Below are 26,701 nucleotides of genomic sequence, written 5' to 3'. Positions count from 1 at the left end.
TTTCATTTTGTCCCATCCCCATTACTTTACATTTGCTCAACTTAAATTTCATCAACCATGCATCAAACCAACTTGTTTAGGTTCTCTTGTAAGTCGATAAATTTCTCCTCTTTTCACTTCCCTCATTACCTTTGCATCACCTGCAAATGCATTCAGATAGGAGTCCATACCCTGTGGCATTATGCTGGTCATCTTAACCCATTTAGGGAAGGCTCCTCTGACATGTGTCTCTTGTTTCTTTCTACAGATGTTGTTTTCTACACATTGATGGAGTGTTCCCCTTATTTATGCCTGGTGATCCAGCTTTCTAATTAGCCTTCCACGCAGTACATTGTCAGATGCTTTTTGGCAGTCCAGGTGCAAACAGTCCACCCTGACTTTTAAGACATAGCTCACTGTCCTCTAGAAATCTAAGAGGTTTATTCATGAACTCCTTTTCATAGAACCATGCTGTCTTTAACTTAGGTAATTTTCCTCTGTAGAAAGCCATCTGTTTGCTTTCTAATTATCTTTTCCAGAACTTTACTGACAACACTTATCATTGAAATTTGTGTGTTGTTCGTTGCCTGTTCTTCGTCTTCTTTCTTACAGATAGAAATGATAGAAATGATGTTCACCTATTTCCATTCCCATGGGACTTTGCCTTTTTTCTAGTGACATCTTGAAGATTATCTAGCTATGTATGTATATGCCCACATATGATGAAATTTAATAACATCTTGAAGATTATCTAGTGTATTACACTCATATGAAATATCATTAGGACCATGAGCCTTTTATGGATCAAGACCTTTTCATATTCTGTTAATATCTTTTTTAGATACCTCGATGTTTTCTACAACCTCCTTCCCGTTCGATCTCTCCGGTGTTGGGACTATTTTGTCTTATACTCTCAAGACACCTTTGAACTTGTTATTGAGTTCCTCACATATCCTTACATCATCATTAACAGTTATTTCCTCAGAGTCCCTTATCCTAATTAGCTGTTCCTTTAACTGACAACTGACTGCTAATGAATTTATGAGAAAGATTTGTATTTTCTGCCTTGTCCACAATACCCTTTTTAAGATGGTGTGGAAAGTGTGAATTTTCTTTATTAGTCATGAGAATCAATTGAAGTTGGTTTTGTTATCCATTGTGCTAAGTTAGGAATGTCACTTTGCAGTTCAGATTCTGCTTTTCAATCATTTCGTCGATGATGGGTCTTGTATAGAGTTTGCATTTGTTGTAAGGTCTGTGGTGATGATGATTATTGTAATCTGAGTGTGTCTTTACTTTCTTAGGTTTGTGACTTATGGGGATAGGTTTGATTTATATTCCTTTTCCATGTATTATTTTTTTTTACCTCAGATGTGGCCTTTTTTGGTCTGTTTTCTTGGAGCTACCTCACTTAAGCAGGAGTTAGCGATGCTGTTTCTTGTGGGTCAGGTTAGTGCTAGGAATGGATGAAGGCAAGCAAGTATGAATATGTACATGTGCATATATGTATGTCTGTATGTGTATGTATATGTTGATATGTATATGTGCGTGTATGGGCATATAGATATTTATTTTATTTATATATTTATTTATTATACTTTGTTGCTGTCTCCCGTGTTAGCAAGGTAGCACAAGGAAACAGACAAAAGAATGGCCCAACCCACCCACATACTCATGCATATACATAAACGCCCACACATGCACATATACATACCTATACATTTCAGTGTATACATACATATACATATGCTGACATATACATATATACACATGTACATATTCATACTTAATGCTTTCATCCATTCCCGTTGCCACCCTGCCATGTATATGTGTGTGTGTGTATATTTATTTATTTATTTATTTATTTTTTTTTTTTTGCTGCTGTCTTCCGTGTTTGCAAGGTAGCGCAAGGAAACAGACGAAAGAAATGGCCCAACCCACCCCCATACACATGTATATACATACGTCCACACATGCAAATATACATACCTACACAGCTTTCCATGGTTTACCCCAGACGCTTCACATGCCCTGATTCAATCCACTGACTGCACGTGAACCCTGGTATACCACATCGATCCAATTCACTCTATTCCTTGCCCTCCTTTCACCCCCCTGCATGTTCAGGCCCCGATCACACAAAATCTTTTTCACTCCATCTTTCCACCTCCAATTTGGTCTCCCACTTCTCCTCGTTCCCTCCACCTCCGACACATATATCCTCTTGGTCAATCTTTCCTCACTCATTCTCTCCATGTGCCCAAACCATTTCAAAACACCCTCTTCTGCTCTCTCAACCACACTCTTTTTATTTCCACACATCTCTCTTACCATATACATACCATGTATGTGAGAAATACTTAGAAAAGCAAATGGATTTGTATGTAGCATTTATGGATCTGGAGAAGGCATATGATAGAGTTGATAGAGATGCTCTGTGGAAGGTATTAAGAATATATGGTGTGGGAGGCAAGTTGTTAGAAGCAGTGAAAAGTTTTTATCGAGGATGTAAGGCATGTGTACGTGTAGGAAGAGAGGAAAGTGATTGGTTCTCAGTGAATGTAGGTTTGCGGCAGGGGTGTGTGATGTCTCCATGGTTGTTTAATTTGTTTATGGATGGGGTTGTTAGGGAGGTAAATGCAAGAGTCCTGGAAAGAGGGGCAAGTATGAAGTCTGTTGGGGATGAGAGAGCTTGGGAAGTGAGTCAGTTGTTGTTCGCTGATGATACAGCGCTGGTGGCTGATTCATGTGAGAAACTGCAGAAGCTGGTGACTGAGTTTGGTAAAGTGTGTGGAAGAAGAAAGTTAAGAGTAAATGTGAATAAGAGCAAGGTTATTAGGTACAGTAGGGTTGAGGGTCAAGTCAATTGGGAGGTGAGTTTGAATGGAGAAAAACTGGAGGAAGTGAAGTGTTTTAGATATCTGGGAGTGGATCTGTCAGCGGATGGAACCATGGAAGCGGAAGTGGATCATAGGGTGGGGGAGGGGGCGAAAATTTTGGGAGCCTTGAAAAATGTGTGGAAGTCGAGAACATTATCTCGGAAAGCAAAAATGGGTATGTTTGAAGGAATAGTGGTTCCAACAATGTTGTATGGTTGCGAGGCGTGGGCTATGGATAGAGTTGTGCGCAGGAGGATGGATGTGCTGGAAATGAGATGTTTGAGGACAATGTGTGGTGTGAGGTGGTTTGATCGAGTAAGTAACGTAAGGGTAAGAGAGATGTGTGGAAATAAAAAGAGCGTGGTTGAGAGAGCAGAAGAGGGTGTTTTGAAATGGTTTGGGCACATGGAGAGAATGAGTGAGGAAAGATTGACCAAGAGGATATATGTGTCGGAGGTGGAGGGAACGAGGAGAAGAGGGAGACCAAATTGGAGGTGGAAAGATGGAGTGAAAAAGATTTTGTGTGATCGGGGCCTGAACATGCAGGAGGGTGAAAGGAGGGCAAGGAATAGAGTGAATTGGAGCGATGTGGTATACAGGGGTTGACGTGCTGTCAGTGGATTGAATCAAGGCATGTGAAGCGTCTGGGGTAAACCATGGAAAGCTGTGTAGGTATGTATATTTGCGTGTGTGGATGTGTGTATGTACGTGTGTATGGGGGTTGGGCCATTTCTTTCGTCTGTTTCCTCGCGCTACCTCGCAAACGCGGGAGACAGCGACAAAGTATAAAAAAAAAAAAAAAAAAAAAATCTCTCTTACCCTTACGTTACTTACTCGATCAAACCACCTCACACCACACATTGTCCTCAAACATCTCATTTCCAGCACATCCATCCTCCTGCGCACAACTCTATCCATAGCCCACGCCTGGCAACCATACAACATTGTTGGAACCACTATTCCTTCAAACATACCCATTTTTGCTTTCCGAGATAATGTTCTCGACTTCCACACATTCTTTATATATATATATATATATATATATATATATATATGTGAATGGATGGGCCATTCATCGTCTGCCTGTTTCCTGGTGCTACCTTGCTGGTGCGGGAAACAGCGATTAAGTATAATAAAATGAATGAATACTAGTACTACTGAAACATTATTCAAAATCAATTTATGATCAAGTTTTTGGAGGTGAGAATATAGATTGAGGTCAGAAGGTGACACCTAGGGAGGTAAAAAACTTTTAAGTGAGGGCATGTGTTTTTTAAAAAAACTTATATTCATGATTTTCTACCCTCATTATATTTAATACTGTTGATATCAGAGGACTGGACATTTTCTTTACTTCATATTGACAGGTAATTTATGAAAACAAGCCCCTTTACCATTCCTATGGATCTATGTAGTGAAGTTGCTGTTTGCATTAATTTTGCTGCCTTTGAATATATCTTATGTGCATTGTATGGTAATGGTTACAGTTTTATAGATACTTTTTGCACATTTTGAATATTGTAATCCTCTGCCAATGAAAAAATAATTCACTTCATTTGAATTATTTAGATATGTTTTTAGGGTAGGCCATTAGAAGAGTACGGTAAAGGAGTGCATCTTCAGGAGAGATGTAAGTTTAGGCATGTAATGATGTGTTGTGAATTAAATATGCTCAGATAATCTGCATGGATCACCTTTTGAACTTTGTTATATACTCCTTTGATATGAGGTAGATTCTGGTGCAAATAGGCAGATGATTGTGATTAGTTGCAGAAATACGTGTCTGTTGTAATGGGGTTGATATTATTGATTATCAGTTTCAGAAATTTGAGAAACCTGACCTCTGTTGACATTTGAATTGTTTTTTAACTTGTGTTGAAAATGTAATCGGTATATCTGTTGCAGTTATTTCAGAGCAGGTGTTAATATTACTGTTTTGGTACTAAACTTAGTTTACCTTTTTTTTTTCCCCGCTGTCTCCCGTGTTTGCGAGGTAGCACAAGGAAGACAGACGAAAGAAATGGCCCAACCCACCCCCATACACATGTATATACATACACATCCACACACGCAAATATATATACCTATACATCTCAATGTACACATATATATATACACACACAGACATATACATATATACACATGTACATAATTCATACTGTCTGCCTTTATTTATTCCCATCGCCACCTCGCCACACATGGAATAACATCCCCCACCCCCCTCATGTGTGCGAGGTAGCGCTAGGAAAAGACAACAAAGGCCCCATTCGTTCACACTCAGTCTCCAGCTGTCATGCAATAATGCCCGAAACCACAGCTCCCTTTCCACATCCAGGCCCCACAGAACTTTCCATGATTTACCCCAGACGCTTCACATGCCCTGATTCAATCCATTGACAGCACGTCGACCCCGGTATACCACATCGATCCAATTCACTCTATTCCTTGCCCGCCTTTCACCCTCCTGCATGTTCAGGCCCCGATCACTCAAAATCTTTTTCACTCCATCTTTCCACCTCCAATTTGGTCTCCCACTTCTCCTCGTTCCCTCCACCTCCGACACATATATCCTCTTGGTCAATCTTTCCTCACTCATTCTCTCCATGTGCCCAAACCATTTTTATAGTCAAAATTTTTATTTAGTATAGTACAGTTATATTTTTCTCTATCTTTTGACTTGTATTAAATAACTGAATATTTTATTCACTTGTGCTGATCTTTCTTTAAGGCAAGTATGGTACTTGCATCTAAGTGGGACCAAGGCTTTTTACAGCATTTACACATCTGAAACTGAAACACTTTAATGTTTTATTGAGGAACCAAATTATATGCTGAGTGTTAAATGCATTGGAGACTGTGCATTGGTTCCTGAGTGTTGTGTTTTTCCTCCAGGCTCAAGAAAATCAGTGTTGTTGTAGCAGACAGCAGATGTGAACACCTAATGGTGGGAACTGAAGGAGGGAATATCTATCTCCTTAACCTGTCAACCTTTGCTATGTCAGACAATATCATCTACCAGGATGTAGTAATGCAGAAGTAAGTTGCCTTTATATATCTATTTGGTTTTGATTTGTGACTTTAGATTTTATTAATGCTAAGCATTATTTTATATTTCACTTACTGTAGCATTAAGTAAATATTGTTTATGTTGATAATTTTCATAAAACATGAAGCAGTTGGTATGATTTATTACATTTAACCAAAAGATTCAAAGAACAAATGAGATGTATGAGGATGAAAAAAATAATTCAGTACAGAAATGATTTCTGAAAGATAAAATATTTGTGAAAAACAAATTGAGGGGTAGTAAAGAATTATGAAGAGAAAGTGTTTACTTTTAACAAAATCAGAATTGTGTAATTTTATCATAATATTAATTTTTGATCATTAACTATTTTCCTAGCCGTATAGTAGAAGGCTAAGAATACACAACTTGAGTTTCTACGTAAAAGGATATACAACTCAACCTGTTGAAGTATTGTTTAAGCGTGCTATGTGCCCTTGATTTATCCTGCTCTGCTGCCAGTGTGAGATACTTCAGGAGTACTGTCAGACATATGTATTGAAATGTGTTACTTTTTAAAATTTTTTGTCACAAAGAAATATGATTACTTGGGTTTTTCATCACTGTGTCTGTTGTTTTGTAAGAGTCACAGCTTCACAAATTATTACATAATGTGAAGGCACATATTGTATATAGACCTCTTTGATATTTCCACATAGACTGACTAGTGTATGGAAAAGTAAGCTTAGGCAGTAACAGTTGATAAAAATGCATATGGTGTCCACAAGCATTAATGAATGTAGTCAGTATAGGAACATTAGGTACGAGCCTCTGCAAACACTATGCTAGCTAGAGTTGCCCTCTGCTATTGGCCTTTTAAGAATGAGGCACAAAAGGCTAAGAAACGGCACTGAAGTTCACCGGTTATAGAGACTGTTGCCTTCACCACCCCTTTGACGGAGTTCCAATTGTAACATTCATCAGAGATATAGATAGATAGATGGATAATTTGCCTTGATGCAGATTCAAGAATTTTAACCATATGTATTGCAGCTGCAGGGGACAGAAAAATATTACCAGGGAGTTTATGCCTGAACCACATGATTAGTTTATAAATAAGCATTTATCCCCATATCATTCCTTGTGGCTTATTCAATAAAAATCCATGTTTGCCTCTATTTATATGATTATTGTTTATCACAGTTTGCTTGTTATGATTTTTAATCACATGACGGTTTTTTTACCTATGTTAAACTTTTTTTTTTTTTTTTTTTTTTTTTTTTTTTTTTTTTTCTGTCTCCCGCATTTATGAGGTAGCGCAAGGAAACAGACGAAAGAAATGGCCCAACCCACCCCCATACACATGTATATACATACGTCCACACACGCAAATATACACACCTACACAGCTTTCCATGGTTTACCCCAGACACCCCACATGCCCTGATTCAATCCACTGACAGCACGTCAACCCCGGTATACCACATCGCTCCAATTCCCTCTATTCCTTGCCCTCCTTTCACCCTCCTGCATGTTCAGGCCCCGATCACACAAAATCTTTTTCACTCCATCTTTCCACCTCCAATTTGGTCTCCCTCTTCTCGTTCCCTCCACCTCCGACACATATATCCTCTTGGTCAATCTTTCCTCACTCATTCTCTCCATGTGCCCAAACCATTTCAAAACACCCTCTTCTGCTCTCTCAACCACGCTCTTTTTATTTCCACACATCTCTCTTACCCTTACGTTACTTACTCGATCAAACCACCTCACACCACACATTGTCCTCAAACATCTCATTTCCAGCACATCCATCCTCCTGCGCACAACTCTATCCATAGCCCACGCCTGGCAACCATACAACATTGTTGGAACCACTATTCCTTCAAACATACCCATTTTTGCTTTCCGAGATAATGTTCTCGACTTCCACACATTCTTCAAGGCTCCCAGAATTTTCGCCCCCTCCCCCACCCTATGATCCACTTCTGCTTCCATGGTTCCATCCGCTGCCAGATCCACTCCCAGATATCTAAAACACTTCACTTCCTCCAGTTTTTCTCCATTCAAACTCACCTCCCAATTGACTTGACCCTCAACCCTACTGTACCTAATAACCTTGCTCTTATTCACATTTACTCTTAACTTTCTTCTTTCACACACTTTACCAAACTCAGTCACCAGCTTCTGCAGTTTCTCACTTACTGGTCTATAATGTTACAGAAGCTTAGATCCTCCTTTTTGTATTGGTGATACTGAGTGGATGACTCTCATTTCATCATGTAATGATTTTGATCTCTATTGTTTTGGATCTTACTGTGTATTCAATATCATGAATAGCTTATTTGTAATATCTTATTTCACTCCAGTGTTCCTGAGGACTACAAAGTAAATCCAGGTCCAGTTGAAGCAATTGCAGAACACCCGGCCGAGCTGAACAAGATTTTAATTGGCTACCAGCGTGGTCTTATAGTTCTCTGGGACAAAAAGAATCTCTGTGCTGACCAGGTAAAAATAAACCAATAGTTATGTCTTCAGATTGTATCTGACAATGTTGTCTCCCCAGTGTATAGCAGTGCTGGTACATTCAGAACCTCTGCAAACCACTTTAAAAATATCCTCATATTTCTTGTTGAGATATATATTATCTTGCTTCAGGAAACCCCTGCTGAAGGGGCTCATGCAGCACTCAGGAACTATAGCACATCCAGCAAATGAGACCACATGTCAAGTAGTGTTCTGATGTTATGTGTCTGTCTTTGTTGGGTGAGTGCTTGACGGTTGAGTAGTAGGAGTTCAGTGTCCTATTGTGGTAACATGAGAGGTCCTGTGGTATGTTAAAACAAAATTTGTAATTTTTGGATGATAGGTAGTGTCCAGAACAAAGACGTGGAAGTATGATTCACTTGTGGAATGTATATTTTAAGATGGATATAAGTTTGGTGGAATTAGGGTTTAAGATTAGGTTAGTGTAGATTGTTTAATGCTTGTCAAGTCATTTTTGTTTGAGTGTATTTTGATTAATGTTGCATTTGTCATGGGAGCGGGGATCTGTAATCACAATTTGCTGAAATGTGAGGTAGGTGCGAGTTTTATCGTTTCTGCTAGGAGGTTAGTGGTAGGATGTGAAGTAGCTTGAGTGGGATGGGTTTTTTTACTGTTGCAAGGAATGGAATGCTGATCTTGTGGTGGGATTGAATAGTATTGAAGTATTTTGTTTCATTGGACGGGTGTGGATTTTTTTGTAATTAAGGTACTGATGATAGTTCTGAGTGCTCTGTTTTGCATGGCTTTTGATTTTGATGTGCTTACTTTTGAAAGGAAGATGACCTGGCAGATAAGGGATAGTTTAGGTTGGAGATGATGAAGTCTTTGTAAAGGATTCTGAGAGATTCTTTTTTTCTTTCCAAAACTGGTGCTGGTATGTTATGATGTCAGTAGACATTTAGAGAGGATGGACAAGGAGAGGTTAATTAAGAGGGAATTGTGTCAAAATTGGGGAACAAGAAAAAAGGCCAAACAAGGGTGGAGTAGACATACTTTGCGGGGTTATGATCTGAACATGTGGGAGTTTGTGAGGCGTGCATGGGATTAGGTGAATTGGAGTATTGTGGTAAACAGGTGGCTATTTGCTGTCATTAATCTGAACCAGGGCATATGGAGTGGTCAGGGGAAACCACAGAAAAGTCGGTGGTGTTTGACAGTCGATAGTGGGCTCTGGATTTAGTGCAGTGTATTTTAGCAACTGAGTGGATGTGAACAAGCGAGGCCATTTTTCCTTCAGCTTCTTACTGTTATAAATAGTAATGTATTTTTGACAAAGAATATAAACACTGAATAATGATGTTCGAGAATTTGTTTTATCTTATCTAAGAAATGACCATAATAGTTGGAATGGAAATATTGCATCCTGCTAAGGTGATGTTCAAGCGCTTTCTGTGGTGATTTGTGGGTGATTGAGATGCATATATTTTTTGCTGTTGTGGTAGGTTGCTAGTGACATCTCTGGATAAGTGCAGGAACCATCAATTCTCTTGATATATGATTTGCAGAGCAGCCCTTGATGATTCCTTTCATGAAGTACAGAGCATAGTAAGGGTTAAACAAATCTTTTTGTTCTGTGATGAACCTTATGGCATAGCTTCCATAATAGTGTGACAAATTAAAGCTTCTGATTAGAATCCCAGCTGATGCCTACCTCCACCAGTTATCCACAGATGTCACTAGCAGCATACTGTTGCAGCTGGGAAAAAATATCATACATCTGAGTCATCCACAGGATGTCAGAGAGATTATATATGCAATTTGGGTGGGCCAGATGTTGCCCACTACTGCAGTTGATTTTGAAATACATAACTCATGTTTGATGCATGAGTTTCAATATTTTTTTGTATATATGAAGGTCTTTGTTCATTTGTTCTTATACATAAAGTTTGTCTGTAATGACCATTCAAATGTGTGAAAATACATAGGTGCAGTGTTAAACCATTCCTGGAAATCATAAGTTATGTAAGGTGATTAGGTATATATAAGATGCATTCATGCTTGGAAAAAAATGTATTGTTATATACTTACATAAATAAGGAGTGTGAACAAATGTGGCCTTTGTTGTCTTTTCCTAGTGCTACCTCGTGCACATGTTGGGGGGAGGGGGTTGTTATTTCATGTGTGGCGGGGTGGCGATGGGAATGAATAAAGGCAGACAGTATGAATTATGTAAGTGTATATATGTATATGTCTGTGTGTGTATATATATGTATATGTTGAGATGTATAGGTATGTATATTTGCGTGTGTGGACGTGTATGTTTATACGTGTATGTGGGTGGGTCTGTTTCCTTGTGCTACCTTGCTAACGCAGGAGAAAGCGACAAAGTGTAAATAAGTGAATAAAGAAATAAGATAAGGAGCATCTTGCCACCAAAATAGGCCTTCCCCTTTCCACTCAACACTTTTTTCACAGCAACGATGGGGAGAGTGCATATCATTTTTCAGTATATTCTCTAAAGTATAATGCAGTTTAGACTAAATTTTTGAGGGGATTTTTTTTTTTTCATGTAGGGATGGATCATAAAGGTAATTTCTAAGCTGGAAAAATGCCATCCCACATAGTTGCAATGAGCCCTGATATGTTTAGTCTTTGCATATTCAATATTGATCTTATATACTTTATGTTTTCAGACCTATGTATGTAGCCAGCAGCTGGAGTCAGTTTGTTGGCACACAGATGCTGCACATTTTACTACATCTCATAATGATGGTAGCTATATGGTCTGGTCTGCAACAGAGTCTACACTGCCTGCAGATGGACCCCAAACTGTATATGGACCTTTCCCTTGCAAACCCATCACAAAAATCCTCAGACCTGCTGCAAGGGAGTAAGTTTCATTTTCATTATTGTACATTTTTACTTTTCCAAAAAAAGGAACAGAGAAGTGGGCCAAATGAGGAGATTCCCTCCAAGGCTTAGTCCTCTGTTCTTAGTGCAACCTTGCTGATGTGGGAAATGGTGAATATGTATGAAAAAAAGCCAGGCTCCTTTCCTTAAACATACTACCTATCTCTCCTTTCTTCTCATCTTGGTTACATCCATACACATTCAGACACCCCAATCTGAGCCTTCGAGGAGGATGAGAACTCCCCGCATGACTCCTTCCTCTGTTTCCTGTTTTAGAAACTGAGATTCAAGGAGGGAAGGGTTTCCAGCCCCCTGCTCCCTCCCCCTTTAGTCGCCCTTTACGACAGGCGGGAAATATGTGGAAATATTCTTTCTCCCCTGTATGTGCATGTATGGGAATTTTTATATGTGTGTGTATGTGTCAGTGAGGTAGCACCAGGAAACGGATGAAGAATGGCCCATCCACTCATATACATATATATATTTATTTATTTTATTTTGCTTTGTTGCTGTCTCCCACGTTTGCGAGGTAGTGCAAGGAAACAGACGAAAGAAATGGCCCAACCCACCCCCATACACATGTATATACATACACATCCACACACGCAAATATACATACTTATACATCTCAATGTACACATATATATACACACACAGACATATACATATATACACATGTACATAATTCATACTGTCTGCCTTTATTTATTCCCATCGCCACCTCGCCACACATGGAATAACATTCCCCCTCCCCCCTCATGTGTGTGAGGTAGCGCTAGGAAAAGACAACAAAGGCCCCATTCATCCACACTCAGTCTCCAGCTGTCATGTAATAATGCCCCAAACCACAGTTCCCCTTCCACATCCAGGCCCCACAGAACCCTCCATGGTTTACCCCAGACGCTTCACATGCCCTGATTCAATCCATTGACAGCATGTTGACCCCGGTATACCGCATCGTTCCAATTTACTCTATTCCTTGCACGCCTTTCACCCTCCTGCATGTTCAGGCAGGAGGTAGCGTGAGGAAAAGACAACAGAGGCCACATTTGTTCACACTCAGTCTCTAGCTGTCATGTGTAATGCACCAAAACAACAGCTCCCTTTCCACATCCAGGCCCCACAAAATTTTCCATGGTTTATCCCAGACACATATATCTTCTTTGTCAATCTTTCCTCACTTTCCTGTCTATAGCCCTTGCATCACAACCATATAACATTGTTGTAACTTCTATTCCTTCAAACATGCCCATTTTTGCTCTCCAAGATAATGTTCTCTCCTTCCACACATTCTTCATTGCTCCCAGAACCTTCGCCTCCTCCCCCACCCTGTGACTCACTTCCGCTGCCATGGTTCTATTTGCTACTAAGTCCACTCCCAGATATTTAAAACACTTCACTTCCTCCAATATTTCCCTGTTGAAACTTACATTCCTATTAACTTGTCCCTCAACCCTACTGAACCTAATGACCTTGCTCTTATTCACATTTACTCTCAATTTTCTCCTTTCATACACTTTTCCACACTCAGTAACCAACTTCTGCAGTATCTCACTCGAATCAGCTTTTTGTCTCTAGCAGTGAAAAATCCCATTTTCATACTCATTACTTTGCTTAGTAGTTGTACTTTATCAGCCTGTCTTCGAAGTCTTAGTTTCTTGTTCATTAGATCTTTGATACTTGCTACAATTTGATGGTACACAATTTATATGCCTTTATCGAAAGTAAGTGCCAAAAAATGCCATCATCATATTTATAGGCCTAAGCAATGCAGTAGGAACATTAGGTAGAAACCTCTGCAAACACTGCATTAGAGTTGCCTTCTACCAGTGACCTGTTAAAGGTGAGGCACTAAAGGTTAAGAAGTGGCAGGGGAGTTCATTAGTTATGGAGACTCTATTGCCATGGCCACTCCTTTGTAGAAGTTCCAATTGGAACAGCCAAAAGAGATATAGATAGATAGTTATTACAGAAAACTAATTTAATTTCCAGGCATGAAATTAAAGCACCATTGATGAAGCATCTTTCCATGTTAAAACAAGGAGTTAACACCATGTTTTACAAACTTGAAATAAACATTCAGGTAATTCATACATGGCATCAGATTAGTGAAAGCTTAGCAAGTGCAGTAAGTATAACAAGTCAAGGGAAGCTTTTGAAATGAACTGAGCTTTGTGGTAAATATATGCAAAGTTTTTGAGATTTTATCATTTGTGAGATTTGAGTAAAAAGAATTAGCTCTATAATGTTTCTGTACCCAGAAAGCAAACTTTTGCTGTCCATGAGAGGTGTTGATTCCCTGCTAGTTAAAAAGAAAAATCAGACTATGCTGAGGCTGGAGTTCTGATTGTTTGTGAGAAGAAATTTTAATGCATGATTATGTTAAGGAATGTTGGACAATGTATAGTGCCTAGATTACACATATGCTATATTGTGTCATAAATGTAAGATTTGTAAAGTTTACAGTGTCGTACCAGTTTAATGTACACAAGGTAGTGGTAAGACAAGCTGTTGGTATGTGACTCAAAATTGTTAGAAACTGCTGGATCAGAGTTAGAGGTAAATGTAAGAGGATATGGCTTTGTGTCTCAAGGGTGTATAAGGAAAATTGTCAAAAATTTGTAAGTTGCTTTAGATTATGCCAAAATTGGGAATGTTTAATGTGATTCTCATAATTGGCCTTGTCCCAACTGATGAACAGAGAAAAGAAATGAAGAAGGTTTTGAGGAAGTTTACCAAGGGTACATCTCAGTGAAGTTCAGATTATTCGGGTATTGCAATTATTTATTAAATTTTATTACCGTTGATGCTTCACTGCTTAGTAAGAAAAAATGAGCTCGTTTCAATCCCTGTTAACTTGTGTATTTTAACATTATAGATTACTGTACCTTGTTAAAATGAAATTGAATTATTTGATTATTGAAACAAACAATTATTGTTCCAGGAGTGACTTCACCGTGTTTAGTGGAGGGATGCCGAGAGCCAGTTATGGTGACCGCAATACAGTAACAGCAATACTTGATGATAATCACGTTACATTTAACCTCACCTCTAAAGTTATTGACTTTGTTGTTGTGAAGGATAGTGAAGAGGGTAAGTGTACTTTTGTGTAAATGATTTTGGTGACACTGATGGAATTTTCTAGTGTTTAGGAGGCCTTTATTAGTGTGCTTATTTTGGTCAAAATCTGAATGTATTTAAGAAATGCATAGTGATAATAGGTGTCTCTTCACTGAGTATGGTTTATTGAACCTGCTTAACTATTACCAAAGCTGCTGTGGGAATAATGACTTAGCTCATAAATAGGTTACAGTACCAGAATGTAGTAGAAATCTCCATTTTCCATTCCAGATTTATTTTTCAAGTGCCTTATGAATTATGTGAAATACAATGTAAAAGAATGTTAGTTTTGATTTTAGGAAGAAATCAGAATACAAAGACTGTACAGAAATTTAATTTGGAGCTGTCACTGTACACAGAAATTAAATGTTCCTGATTTGACAACGTTGTCAGACTTACAAAGGAGTTGAATCTGAATGTTATTTGCTTTGGTTTCTTACATTTCCTGATACAGATATATAGTTTTTTTAGCAATGATGGAATCCTTAGGACTCTATTTTAAGATATTGAATGCTTTTATGAGCATGATTATCTGTAAGGGCAAAGATGGGTATGTATGAAGATATGTATATATGTAAGTATCAGTTCCTGCAATCATGATGCTAAATTGTTTTTTTGGGTATATTTTTTGGGGTCATCAGAGGCCTGTTGAAAGGTCTTATGGTCCATGGAATGTTGCAGATATTGAAAGTCTCTCTTAGGGATGGAATGAATGCATCTCAGCTTTAGTTTATCCTTTAATGGAATATTTTGTGTTTTTTTTATGTGAAATGGAGAAGATATTATATGTATGCCAAACTGGTTATTATTTACTCATATCAGGACATGCTAGCTGTCTGGTGATTTTAGCTGAGGAAGAGGCTGTGTTCATAGATTTGGAATCAGAAGATTGGCCTTCCTTTGCTGCACCATACCTGGCATCTCTTCACTCATCAGCTATTACCTGTTCTGTATTGGCATCATCAGTGGCAGCAGATGTTTATGACAAAATTAAGGTAATAAAGTAACTTCTTTCTGTTAGATATACACACAGCTGGTTCATCTGTCAAGTCTCAAGCTAATTCTTCTCATCTGCAATTATTTTACTCCTTAGTCATGGAATAGGGGTCATAAAGAAATGTTAGTTTTTGCTTTTGATGTTTATCATAAGCTTTTCAGTACAGTTTTATTTATATTGTGTAGCATAGTCTTCATATATGCATCATGTAAACCTTTTCCTGAATTCATTGATAAGAATTATCCTTGGAATATCTTTCCTTGACAATTATGAGAAAGAAAATCTTTAGATATATGTATCTTGCATTTGTAATTGGCTAAGATTTTCATTCCAAGGCTTTGTTCTCTGTTGTTGTCTCTGCCTTGCTAAGGTACAAAACAGTGAATGGGATGAAAGATTTCTCTTCCTTTCTCATCTTGCAGACACAAAAATTGGCTGTGTAAGTATGTAATGAAGAATTAGATACAGTATAAGGGTTTAGGAGTTATGTTATCAGCCTCTTCAAAGAAATTATACACCAGGGTAGCAATATTTATATTGTTTGCAGAAATATAAATGTATGCATTTGATCCAATTGGTGTAAATGGAAACAGAGTTAGATATAATAGATAGCTTACCTATTTCTTCAGCGTCATAAGTTTGTAGTAGACGTTAGGCTTGAGAGCCCATTAGTGTAGCTTCCTGGTGCTACCTTGCTAACATGGGCAATGGCAAACAAATATGGAAACAGAAAACTACTTAATGATACACTTATTGCATGGTACATATGGGTTCAGAACAATTGATCATATAGCAGATTTTCTTGATATGTATTTATAGTGGAATAAGGATATATGCCTCCATACATGCAGCATTGACTTCCATTCTACATGTACAGGAGCATCATGAGAGGAGAAACAATAATCACCTCCCAGAAAAAAATAGAAATTCGTGGATTAATATAATGAGTCATCCTAAATGTGATAGGTGGACTTTGGAGGGAATGGGAGGAGGTACTATTTGAATTGAGGCAATAGTTAAAAGAGTATGGTTTCAGACCCCAGAAAGATAGAATTATAATGCTCAGTTATTAGCATAGTTAGGGATTTACAATATATCAGGTTTTACTAACACTTTTACCTTGATGATCAGGAATAGGAGTAGGTTGTCTGATGAGTTGATCTAGTAGTTGAAAACAAGAAAGCACTAGGCCACTCTTAGTGATGTACATGAGTTCCATATATAGCAGGCCAAATCAGCAAGGTATTGAAAGGATAGCATATCCTTGTAGGTGAAATGGTCAAAGAATGGAACTAAGTTAGGAGAATAAGGAAAATGGTGATAGGACACTGAAGTTGAGAGAGAAATTTTTAGCTAGATTATATCACAATTGCTAGATTTTAGATCCATAAGGCATGGGACACTATATTCATGTTAAAACATGTGCATAGCCAACCCTTGAAGCAGCAATGGTGATACAGATCTCTAACTAGAAGCAGTAGCAGTAGGTAGCATTAAAACCTATTGGAAACATCATTGGACAGTTTGGTTTTCAGGAGAAATTGATATTCTGGGAGTAGTAGCTTTGCAGTATTCCACAGTACAAATTGGTTTCACGGCTGGTTATGTGGGTGGAGTAAATGGAGGGGTTGAATGTCTTAAGAAGTAGTCGTAGATATGGATAGATTCAGTACAACTTCTGTCTGAGTCCATTCTCTCATTGTATTTTTCTAAAGAATTAACATAAGGTCTTATGATTCTCAGCACTTAACAGTACAAGGTATTTGGGATTGTCCTCTCTGAACATTGCATAATGTTTTGTTGTAAAGTAGATTAGAGAAAGAGCATGATAGATAGAATACTGTGAATGGACAGTGAGCAAAGATTCTACTCTACGTTCCATATAGTGCGAGTGAGAATAGTAATGAGAAAGGGATGTCCAGTACTCTTGAGTATTTATGAGCATATTGAATTACTTTTTGAGAGATCAAGGGGAAGACATTATTAGTTGTACCCTCTCTCTCATTAGCTTTTCAGTAACAAGAATGGTAGAAGTTATGAGAAGAGAATGCAGAATGCACCAGGGATGAACAGTTAAGCGACTGAGTTGTTTAGAACTAGGGATGATTTCAGATGCCGAGGTTGTGGTTGTTGTTTGTGAGTAGTATGGATGATTTATGGCATATGATGGTATTGAATGAAAGTGTTAGCCTCACCTAATGATTGAACCTAGTTGGCAAAATGAGTAATTAAGAAGTGCCTTTGTAGTATAGAAGATATGATATACTCCAGCACATTTGAAATAACCTGAAGATATCTGTGAGCTGTACTTCTTGTTTCCAGATGCTTATAGAAATGTGTTGGCTCTTTGATATTGGAATATGTGGAAATTGTCAGTAATGGATATATTTTAGGGAGACTTCCTAAACAGCCATGCTCTGATGTTGAGAAGAGGCTGACATTGCCTGGGTGCAAAACTATGTGTTCCATATTTTTTTGAGAGAAATTATAAAGTTAATCTTAAAGATTATCTTTTTTCCAGGAAGCTGGGTCCAAGCAGCAATCGGGGCTATCAACACGGCCATGGCCTATCAATGGAGGCAAAGTCAAGAATACTGACACACCCAGACAGAGGGATATCTTGTTGACTGGCCATGAAGATGGTTAGTTTGATTGAGAGTTTTGAAATTATTTTGGTTGCTGAAAATCTATTTTGATTAAAGATTCTTAACATCTTAGTTTTCACTTGTGTATAAACTTTGCTTTAAATAGTGTTTAACTTGTTGACCCATTTACTCTGTTATTTACCATTTTTTTTCCTGATGTAGACAGTTGAAATAATGGGGGAAATAGAGTACAGCATTGATAGGATGCATATGATTGTTAACATGCCAGTCAACTTTCCTTTAGTTTGTAAAGTATTTTTGGTGTTTGTTAGGTTAGCTGAAGTGTAATCAGAAAAATGTATGGTCAGAGGAGAGTTCATCTGTTGTGCACCCATTGTTCCTTGTATGTGTTGTTCGAGTGCAGAAGGTTTGGTTAGGTAGCTGCATAGGTTAAGAACATTGCAAGGATGCAGTTGATTTAGGAGCAGGTCATCTCAGGGAGGTGTGGTATGGATGTTGAGCCAAGCAAGGTGGTGGGTGTTGAATTCTTCACCTAAAATTGTGCTAGGTTTGTTGGTGAGGTTTTATGATTAAAGAGCATATCTGGAAGGGCAGCAAGTGATCTTGAGAGGTTCTGTATTTGATCATATTATTGTTGTTTTTTTCTTTCTTTTATACTTGTTTGCTGTGTCCCACATTGAATGAGCACCAAGAACACACAAAGAAAAGGCCTCATTTGCTCACATCCCTTTTCTTTCTGTCATGTATAGTTGGTGTCTTGTAGTTTTATGTTCATGAATAAGATTTCAAGTGTTTCATTCATTGTTTTCTGGTTTTTTTTTGAGTTGTGGTGATGAATGTGATGTGATGTACAGGTGTTTTAAGTCTTCCTCGTCTGTCTTTTTGTAGGATTCTATGGATATATCAGGGAAGGAATGAAGATCTGGGTGTAAGTTTAGTTTTTGAGATGAAGGCTTTGTGCTTGTTTGTGCTCGGGTTTTTGTGCAGTTTTGTGCACTTTTTTTTGCCATTGGTGTTGAATTGGATAATGTGTTATTTTTGAATGGGCTTCTTTGGTTTAGTAAGTTTGTTTTTTCCATTTTATTGCTTGTAATGGGAATTTGGTGGTGTGAGCAAGTGTTTAGAATGTTAACTGTATGTCTAGAGCAGCTCTGAGAAGTTATGTATAGGGAAGTAATGTACAGCAGAAATAGACCTATGGAAAGCAACTTGTGAATATGATGAGACTAATGTTTTTTGATGACAGCATTTGGCTTAATGGGTTATTGAACTGTGATCAGGGAGTGTATCCTTTGCATATTTCCTATTAAGTTTATGCTTACAAATATTCCCTTACATTTTGGTTAGTGAAAGCTTAATCTTTTCAGGCACTGTACAGTTCTGGGATGCCTCAGGGGTTTCTTTGACACTTCTTTATAAATTGTCAACATCACAGTTGTTTGTATCAGAGGATCTTGGAGGTGATGGTGCATCAGCAGAGGATGATGATTGGCCACCATTTAGGAAAGTAAGTTTAAAAGTTGTAAGTTCTTTAAAGTTAGGTTTTATCAGCATCTGAAATGAACTGTTTTGTGAGCATTTGGTATCTGGAAGAGAACATTAATTCTTTGCATTCATATCATATACCCCTTTCAATATATTGCATGGTATTGAGTATGATGTTGCAGGGATCTCTTTTATTTAGCACAGTACCATTGGTGTAAGAAAAATATGATTAATCTGCTCATTTGATTCTACTAGTGGTAACTTCTCTAGAATCACTGAGAAATTGTACTGATACATGTGATTTTAGGTGGTTAAACACACAAACCTCATTAGCAGCATTACAGAGTGTTTGTTAGGTTAGTTGGAGTGTACAGGGAATGAACCTTAGGATGAAGTCCCTCCTCTGTCAAGAGGTGGCTACCTCTTTCTCTCTGTGATGAGCATAAGTAATTTGTTTATACGTTTGCCATTTCCCACCTGAGCAAGATAGTGCTAAGAACAGCCAAAAATGGGCTCAATCGCTGACATGCATTATATCAAACAGAGCCTACCATCCACATCGAAGCCCCACTGATCATTCCATGGTTCACCCAGCCCACTTTATATGCTCTGCTTTATCCCAGTGACAACATGTTGCCCTTTTTATATACCATATTGTTCCAGTCCATGCTATCTCTTGCATACCTCTTACCCTCTTGAATATTCTGGCTGCACTACCTCAAAGCCTATTTCATTTTCACTCCATCCTCCTTCTCCTCCTTAGTCACCCCTTCTCCCAGTGTTCCCTCCACTTCTTGCTTTCACTGTTAATACCCTCTATATATCAAAACCATTTAGGTACACACTGGTCAGCTCTCTCCATCAGACTGCATTTACTCCCACACCATGCTCTTACACTTTTGTCTATTGCTCCTTCCATATTAGCAAAAGGCAGGGCTAGCACATAGTGCTTACTGCAGGAAAATCTAGAGTTATGAAGAATAAGGTTTGGGGGTTAAGTGTCATCAAGTGTAATGTTACATATGACGAGTAGAGATTATTATGGACAGGATGCCAACTGTTCACTAGTAGATGAGACGGAAAGAAATGACAGCTACCAAGGTCCCAGTAATGCAGCTTGACAACCACTGAAGATTTGGCTTACTGTGCAGCTGTCACTAACCTTCCTGATACCCAGACGGGTAGTATTGATGATTATGGGAATTAGGCATCGTTGGCCTTTACTCATAGTCAGAATTGGGGTTGGGAACCTCAGTTCTGCACAATTAATATCCTGAAAAGATGCAAACCTTTATGTAATATTTGATCTTATTCTTGATAAAGAGAATAAATTTGATGATGGATAATTACAACTGTTTGTGTACGTATCAGAGTTTGCAAGAATATTGCATGATACAATATTTAGAGGCTGAAGGATTGCCTTTGCTCATTTCTTCTGTGTTTTCTTGCTATAGCTGGAAGGGCTGTTGTGTATGAAAAAAAAAATTTGAATTGGCAATATTTTTATATGAATTTTGAATGGTTTTACAAAGTTAATGTTTGATTCTATTTAGTATGTTCAAATTTTCAGTTGATTCAAATTTTTGTGGTTCATACATTTTTACAAGTGTTTCTTTGCCTGAATTGCAGTATTGACAATTTTTTTTCCTGTCCATTTAAGGCTGGATTATTTGATCCATATAGTGATGATCCAAGATTAGGGGTAAAAAAAATGGAGATTTGCCCCTACACAGGAACACTTGTTGTTGCTGGTACAGCTGGACAGGTTATCATATTCAACTTAGCTATGGAAGAGAAGGAGATAGTTCCAGAGGTAAGGGGCATGGAAATTTGCTTTCTGTTTTTATTGTATTATCAAATTTTAGAGAATAAAGTTATCAATTGCACTATATGAGGAAGCATATATTTTAAAAAGAGGTTATTAGATTACTATAGAGTTGAGAATCCCAAAGTTATCTAATTATGTTTCACTTTTTTTTTTTTAGTAATGCTTCAGACCTCCTTCTCTGAAAGAAAAAATGTTTTGGTCTATGAAAAGTTTTATATTGTTTTCACAAACATAGCAGTAAAAAGATTTTTAATGTAACTTGATTGGTGTGAGCATATTTATATTTGTTTTACATTATTTAACTTGAATACTTCCCATGTATTCCCAGCAAGTTGTAGAAGGTGACTAAAGGGCGAAAGAATGGGAGGCTGGAAACCCTACTTTTCTTGTCTTGCAGTTTCTGAAAGTTGGAGCAGTGTGAAGTGCTCATCCTCCTCGAAGGATCAGGATGGATTTTATGAATGTGTATGGATGTAACCAAAATTAGAGAAAGAGAGGTAGTTAGCTGTTTTGAAAAGAGGATCCTGGATGTTCTAACTGTGAGTGAAACAAAACTAAAGGGGAAAGGGGAAAAGAATGTTTTTGGAATGTTTTAGGGGTAAAGTCACGGTTAGTGTGAGGCAAGAACTAAGGTAGGGCAACACTATTGCTGAAGATGTAGTAATGTGTGTAAGAGACTGTTTCTTTCTTTTCTTTTAAACTATTCGCCATTTCCCGCGTTAGCGAGGTAGCGTTAGGAACAGAGGACTGGGCCTTTTTTGGAATATCCTCACCTGGCCCCCTCTGTTCCTTCTTTTGGAAAATTAAAAAAAGAAAAAAACGAGAGGGGGAGGATTTCCAGCCCCCCGCTCCCTCCCCTTTTAGTCGCCTTCTGCGACGAGATTATTGATGTTTATGCACTTGGAAACAGAAGGACTGAGGAAGAGATGCAAATGTTAAAGGAGGAGCTGGGTTAGTGTGGCAGCAGTTTTGATGGAAGGGTTTGAGTATTAGTGATATGTGATTTGAATGTGAGAATTGGTAACTTGGCAGTTTAGTGTATGATTAAGGAGCATGGGGCATCCAGTGATGTAAATGAAGATGGTGAACAGCTTGTGGAATTGTATGCTGAAAAGGGGTTGGTGATTAGGAATACCTGATTTAAAAGGAGGGACATACATAAGTATACATTAGTGAGCGGGGGTGGTAGTTAAAGGGGAATTTTGGATATTGTACCATTTGATAATGTGCAAAGGATGTGAGTGTGCTCAGAGGGGCAGCTGCTGGGATGTCTGATCATTTATGGTGGAGATAAGGTTGAAGATTTTTTGGACTTTCAGGAAAAGAGGAAATGATATGGGTGATAGAGTGTGGTGACAGTCATTGTGCTTGGAAAAAAAGTCTTATGTGAAAAGGTACTAGGAGATTTTGTATAAAATGGCGAAGGATGAGGGTAGATAAAGTTAGGGGAGTGGTTAAGGAATGGGAGTTATTGAGGGAAGCAGTGCTTAGAGGTGCAAGTGAAGCGTGTGGCATGTAGAAGGTAGCTGGTTGATAGGTTAGAATGGGAAGAGAGTGGAGGTTGAGGAAGTTAGTAGCGAAAGTGAAATGAGAGATGTATGGGCATTAATTGCAGGGAAGGGGTGCAGGTAATGGGGAAGGTGAACAAGAGAAAGTGGTAGGTCATGAGGATGATGCAAGGGCTGAAAAAGAGGACAAATGAGAGTTAGCATGAGCAAATATAAGCATGCTTCAGGGAAGATAAGAAAATGTGATGCAAAGAGGATAATAGTATGAGGAGAACAAGAGAACAAATGGAAACATCAGTGAATGGAGCAAATGGGGAAGTGGCAATGTTGAGAAATAAGGTGAAGAGGAGATGGAGTGGGTATTTTAAGGGATTGTTGAATATGTTTGATGGTAGTGTGGCAGATGTGGGATGTTTTGAATGTGGCAGTATGCAAAGTAATAGAGTCATGGAAAGTGGTTATTGAAAAGAGAAAGAGAAAATGATGATGAATGCATTGTGTAAGTTAACTTGCAGCAAAGTTACTGGAGTAGGTTGGATTGATGTTGAATTTTTTTAACAAAGAGGGTGATTGAGTTAGGATTCTCATTGTGTGCATGGACCATGGTGAGATGCCGAAGGAATGGTGGAATGCCTGCATAATGTCGTTGTATAAAGGCAAGGGGACTGAAGGGAATGTTCAAGTTACAGAGTTTTTGTTTGTTGAGTGTGCCTGGTAAGTTGTATGTGAGAGTGGTAATTGAGAGGATGGGAGCATGCACAGAGCTTCATAATGGGGAGGGACAATGTAGTTCCAAGAATGGTAAAGGATATGTGGATTAGGTGTTTGCTTCATTGAGAATATGTGTGAGATAAACTTTGTGAAATGGATTTGTATGAGAAGTTTATGTATCTGGAGAAAGCATGTAATTGGGTTTAAAGAGAACCCTGGTAGAGGGTGATACAAGTATATGGTGAGGGATGAAAGCTGCTTAAAGTGTTGAAGAGTTTTCAGCAGAGTAAGATGCGTGTGCGAGTAGATTTCATTGCATTATACTTGACAGTTAAGAGTTATGGTAAAAATTGATGGTAATATTAATGATGTTAAAATTTCTGTCTGTCTATCTATCTGTCTATCAATATTTCTGATGCTTGTTCCCCTGTGGAACTCCTTCAAGGGGATGGCCACAGCAGTATTCTCCATGACTAGTGAACTTCAGTGCCACTTCTTAGCCTTCATTGTCTCACCCATAACAGGCCACTGGCAAAGGACAAGTCTACTGCAGTGTTTGCAGAGGCTCCTGCTTAAATGTTCCTACTGACTACTACTACCTAATGCTCTTGCATAATGTTCCTACCTACTACTTTTACTTAATATTTCTCCTTACCTACTACCTCTGTCTATTGCTCCTACCATTTTTTCAAAAGGCAGGGCTGGCACATAGTGCTCACCACAGGAAAATCTAGTTACAAAAAAAATGAGCTGTGTGAGTTAAGTGTTTTGAAAAGTTATGTGTGATAAGGAGAGGTTGTATGCTTGTGGATAGAATATTTATATTAATGATAATGATACTGATGATAATAATACTGTATATGATATTAGTATTCACACATGCTGTAATTTTGTATTCCAGTGTGTGAATGTAAACTTAGTGGCTGAAACTGACAATTTTGTTTGGAAGAGTCATAATAAGCTTGACATGAAGACTGACGCAGTTAAATTTGAGATGGGTATGCAGGTAAGGAAACGAGAGATCTTATGTCTGTTAGCCTTTCATTACCTAGGAGGTTCATAGTTTCAATAGGAGGCTTATTGCAGTCTGTTTTCTGGATAGAGTGATCTTTGGAAATTTTGGTGAGATAATTATTCTCTGATTGGTATGTGAAATTGCAAAGTCATCTTAGTCATATATGTAGAAAGAGACCTGAAAATCATGTTTAAAGTTTATAGTTATATGATAATGTCTTATAGATGTTCTGAGGACCACTATTCATTGAAATTTATAGGATATATCTCATACAGAAGCATTTTGTTGTATTAAAGTTATTGGAAAAATAACCTTCTATTGAGTCATCTATCCGTTTGTTATCTTTAACTCCAATTCCAATAACAGAGTGGATCAGGTGTGTACCACCTCTTGGCTTAATCATACGTATCACTTAACCCTTGCCCAGTTTGTTTAAATGAAAAATCAACCATCATGCAAACATTTGATGGCAAGCTCCCCATTGACATCACCACATACAAACCATTTCTACTTATCTTTTACTCTTGTGGTTACCTGTTGAATAACTAGTGCTGAGAAGGATTTTTTGATAAGTTTATGGTGGTTTTCTTGGAATTGTTTTATCTTTCCATTTGCCTTCTTTGGATATCTCCACCATTTTTGTGCTTCCCTTCTGTTCTCTCACTGCCTGTTCTTATCCTCTTTGCCATTTATTAAATTTTCATGGCTAATTTATTCCTCAGTATTGATGTTGTGGGCTATCCTCTACCACTTTTAGCTCATTTTGTGAAAAGGTTTCTGTAATGAAAGTCTGGTGCATCAGGCACTTTAATAATTAGGCATTTATGATTGCTTAGTATCTGTAGATGGGCTTGTCATGGATGCATTAAAGAACCTTATCTGCCAGTAATTGTTTCTTGATATACAGGTGTCACTCTATGTTGCTCCTGATATTTTATTACCTCTGTTATCCATGTTGATAGGCAATGTATATTGGTCAAATAAGCAGAAATAGCACAAGTGTTCAAGGTCTTTCCAAACAACATAGAGGTAAATAAAGACTTGCTGAACTCTGATTTTTAGATGTATGATATACATACCTGTAGTTGAACCTTTTAAAACAGCAACATTGATTAAAGTAATGAATTTAGATAATATATCCAATTAGAAGACTACTGTTCACTCACCATGAAACACGTGGCTTGCAGTGAAGAAGTGATAGTGGAAGTGACTGTTAACTATTACAGCCAAGTAGGCAGGAAATGGCTAGAAGCCATAGGAGCAAGTGGAAAAGGCAGTTACAAGTGCAGGGTGGTGATTCATGGCCATGAAATTTATGTTAAATGTAAAGAGTAGATTTCTGACATTTGTGAAAACCTACTGTAACCTGTGTAAGTATTCAGATATCTGTGTTTTCATTTTTTTATTAACACCTAGTCATTGGGAATAAAACATAACATTTATAATAGAAATATAAAAAGACAAGCCAGTTACATGGAAATCTTATGTGAGTCTTAAGGGAAAGTCTTTGCATAGTTAGTATTTTTGACAGACAGGCATGAGCTTAATTTCACACTTGATTTGAATGTGATTACCTCATATTTTTATGTTTTCTTACACAGCCAACAGCAGTTGTGCAGTTCTACCCTCCTGCATCATGCACCTCACTTACTCTGCATAGTGAATGGGGACTAGTAGCCTGTGGAACAGCTCATGGATTTGCTCTCTTTGATATTGTGCAAAGGAAAAACCTGCTCTCAAAAAGTACTTTAAGCCCCTTAGGTAAGCTTTTGTTCACCCTCCACAGTATAGTGTGGAAAATTTAGAGGTTCACTGGTCACCTTGAAATATATACAGAGTATTTCTCTCCTCTGCCAGTTTTTCCCATGAGCAGTGAGATATCTCTTGAATATTTGTGTTAGGACCTTCTTGCACCACATCTAATCAGTGTGGCAGCATTGGCTTTTCCCTGTCTTTGCTAATCACTGTCATGTGGGAGTGGCAGCTAGCTCATGTAGGGCTGCTTTTGACTAATCAGCAGACAACTGGAGTTTTTGGTGAAAGGTAATAACTTTCACCAAAGGATTTTCATTATTGTCTCCTTCATTGCCATGTATGGACCTAAGCTTATTGATATAATGTTATTAAAATGGTTAATTTCTTTATTAAACCCATTGGTTGGTAATGTATCAA

The 26,701-nt window shown here is 38.0% G+C and overlaps 1 protein-coding gene across 5 annotated transcripts in view; it reads left to right on the top strand.

The window, feature by feature from the left end:
- Positions 1 to 26,701, top strand: part of l(2)gl (LLGL domain-containing protein l(2)gl) — a 124,377-nt gene that overhangs the window by 54,088 nt on the left and 43,588 nt on the right. For all 5 annotated transcript variants that reach the window (XM_071689067.1, XM_071689066.1, XM_071689064.1 and 2 more), the window contains exons 5-14: positions 5,751 to 5,894; positions 8,232 to 8,370; positions 11,043 to 11,239; positions 14,204 to 14,352; positions 15,202 to 15,374; positions 17,898 to 18,018; positions 19,350 to 19,489; positions 21,128 to 21,280; positions 24,416 to 24,520; positions 26,131 to 26,290. In XM_071689067.1, the coding sequence (XP_071545168.1) occupies positions 5,751 to 5,894; positions 8,232 to 8,370; positions 11,043 to 11,239; positions 14,204 to 14,352; positions 15,202 to 15,374; positions 17,898 to 18,018; positions 19,350 to 19,489; positions 21,128 to 21,280; positions 24,416 to 24,520; positions 26,131 to 26,290 (1,481 nt within the window). The remainder of the gene's footprint in view (positions 1 to 5,750; positions 5,895 to 8,231; positions 8,371 to 11,042; positions 11,240 to 14,203; positions 14,353 to 15,201; positions 15,375 to 17,897; positions 18,019 to 19,349; positions 19,490 to 21,127; positions 21,281 to 24,415; positions 24,521 to 26,130; positions 26,291 to 26,701) is intronic.

Source organism: Panulirus ornatus, chromosome 46 (genome assembly GCF_036320965.1).
Source record: "Panulirus ornatus isolate Po-2019 chromosome 46, ASM3632096v1, whole genome shotgun sequence".
NCBI classification, from domain to species: domain Eukaryota; kingdom Metazoa; phylum Arthropoda; class Malacostraca; order Decapoda; family Palinuridae; genus Panulirus; species Panulirus ornatus.
Note: the sequence above shows the minus strand (reverse complement) of the source record. Positions and strands in the feature narration are given on the sequence as shown.